Genomic DNA, 462 nt, shown 5'->3' on the forward strand with positions numbered 1-462 from the left:
ACCCGCTCCCAGCCCCTCTCTCTCGGCAGGGGCAGCCTTTGGGCGCCTGGTGGGGGAGAGCATGGCAGCCTGGTTCCCTGATGGCATCCACACTGAGAGCAACACCTACCGCATCGTGCCGGGGGGCTACGCTGTGGTGGGTAAGCACTGGGCTGGCACAGGGCCACCATGGCGGGCATCACTTGGAGATGCTCCAGAGGAGATGGTGGGTTCCCCAGGGCTGAGGTGGTATCCCTAGGGAGTGGGGATGACCCCACCACGGCGGGTGTCCCGGTGTCCACGGCTGTCATCGTCTTTGAGCTGACGGGGCAGATCTCTCACATCCTGCCAGTCATGATTGCCGTCATCCTGGCCAACGCTGTGGCCCAGAGTCTTCAACCCTCCCTCTACGACAGCATCATCCGCATCAAGAAGCTGCCCTACCTCCCTGAGCTGGGCTGGGGCCACCACGAGTGAGTGTGT

At 63.6% G+C, this 462-nt stretch overlaps 1 protein-coding gene across 1 annotated transcript in view; it reads left to right on the forward strand.

Annotated features, from left to right (window-relative positions):
• Nucleotides 1-456, forward strand: part of LOC104625906 (chloride channel protein 2-like) — a gene marked incomplete at its 5' end in the record, with an annotated part of 1,630 nt that extends 1,174 nt beyond the window's left edge. Inside the window, 2 exons of the mRNA XM_010293673.1 lie at nt 30-140; nt 239-456. Coding sequence (XP_010291975.1) covers nt 30-140; nt 239-456 — 329 coding nt within the window. The remainder of the gene's footprint in view (nt 1-29; nt 141-238) is intronic.
• Nucleotides 457-462: the final 6 nt, after the last annotated feature.

The sequence above is a fragment of the Phaethon lepturus genome, unplaced genomic scaffold, assembly GCF_000687285.1.
Source record: "Phaethon lepturus isolate BGI_N335 unplaced genomic scaffold, ASM68728v1 scaffold37588, whole genome shotgun sequence".
Lineage (NCBI taxonomy): Eukaryota > Metazoa > Chordata > Aves > Phaethontiformes > Phaethontidae > Phaethon > Phaethon lepturus.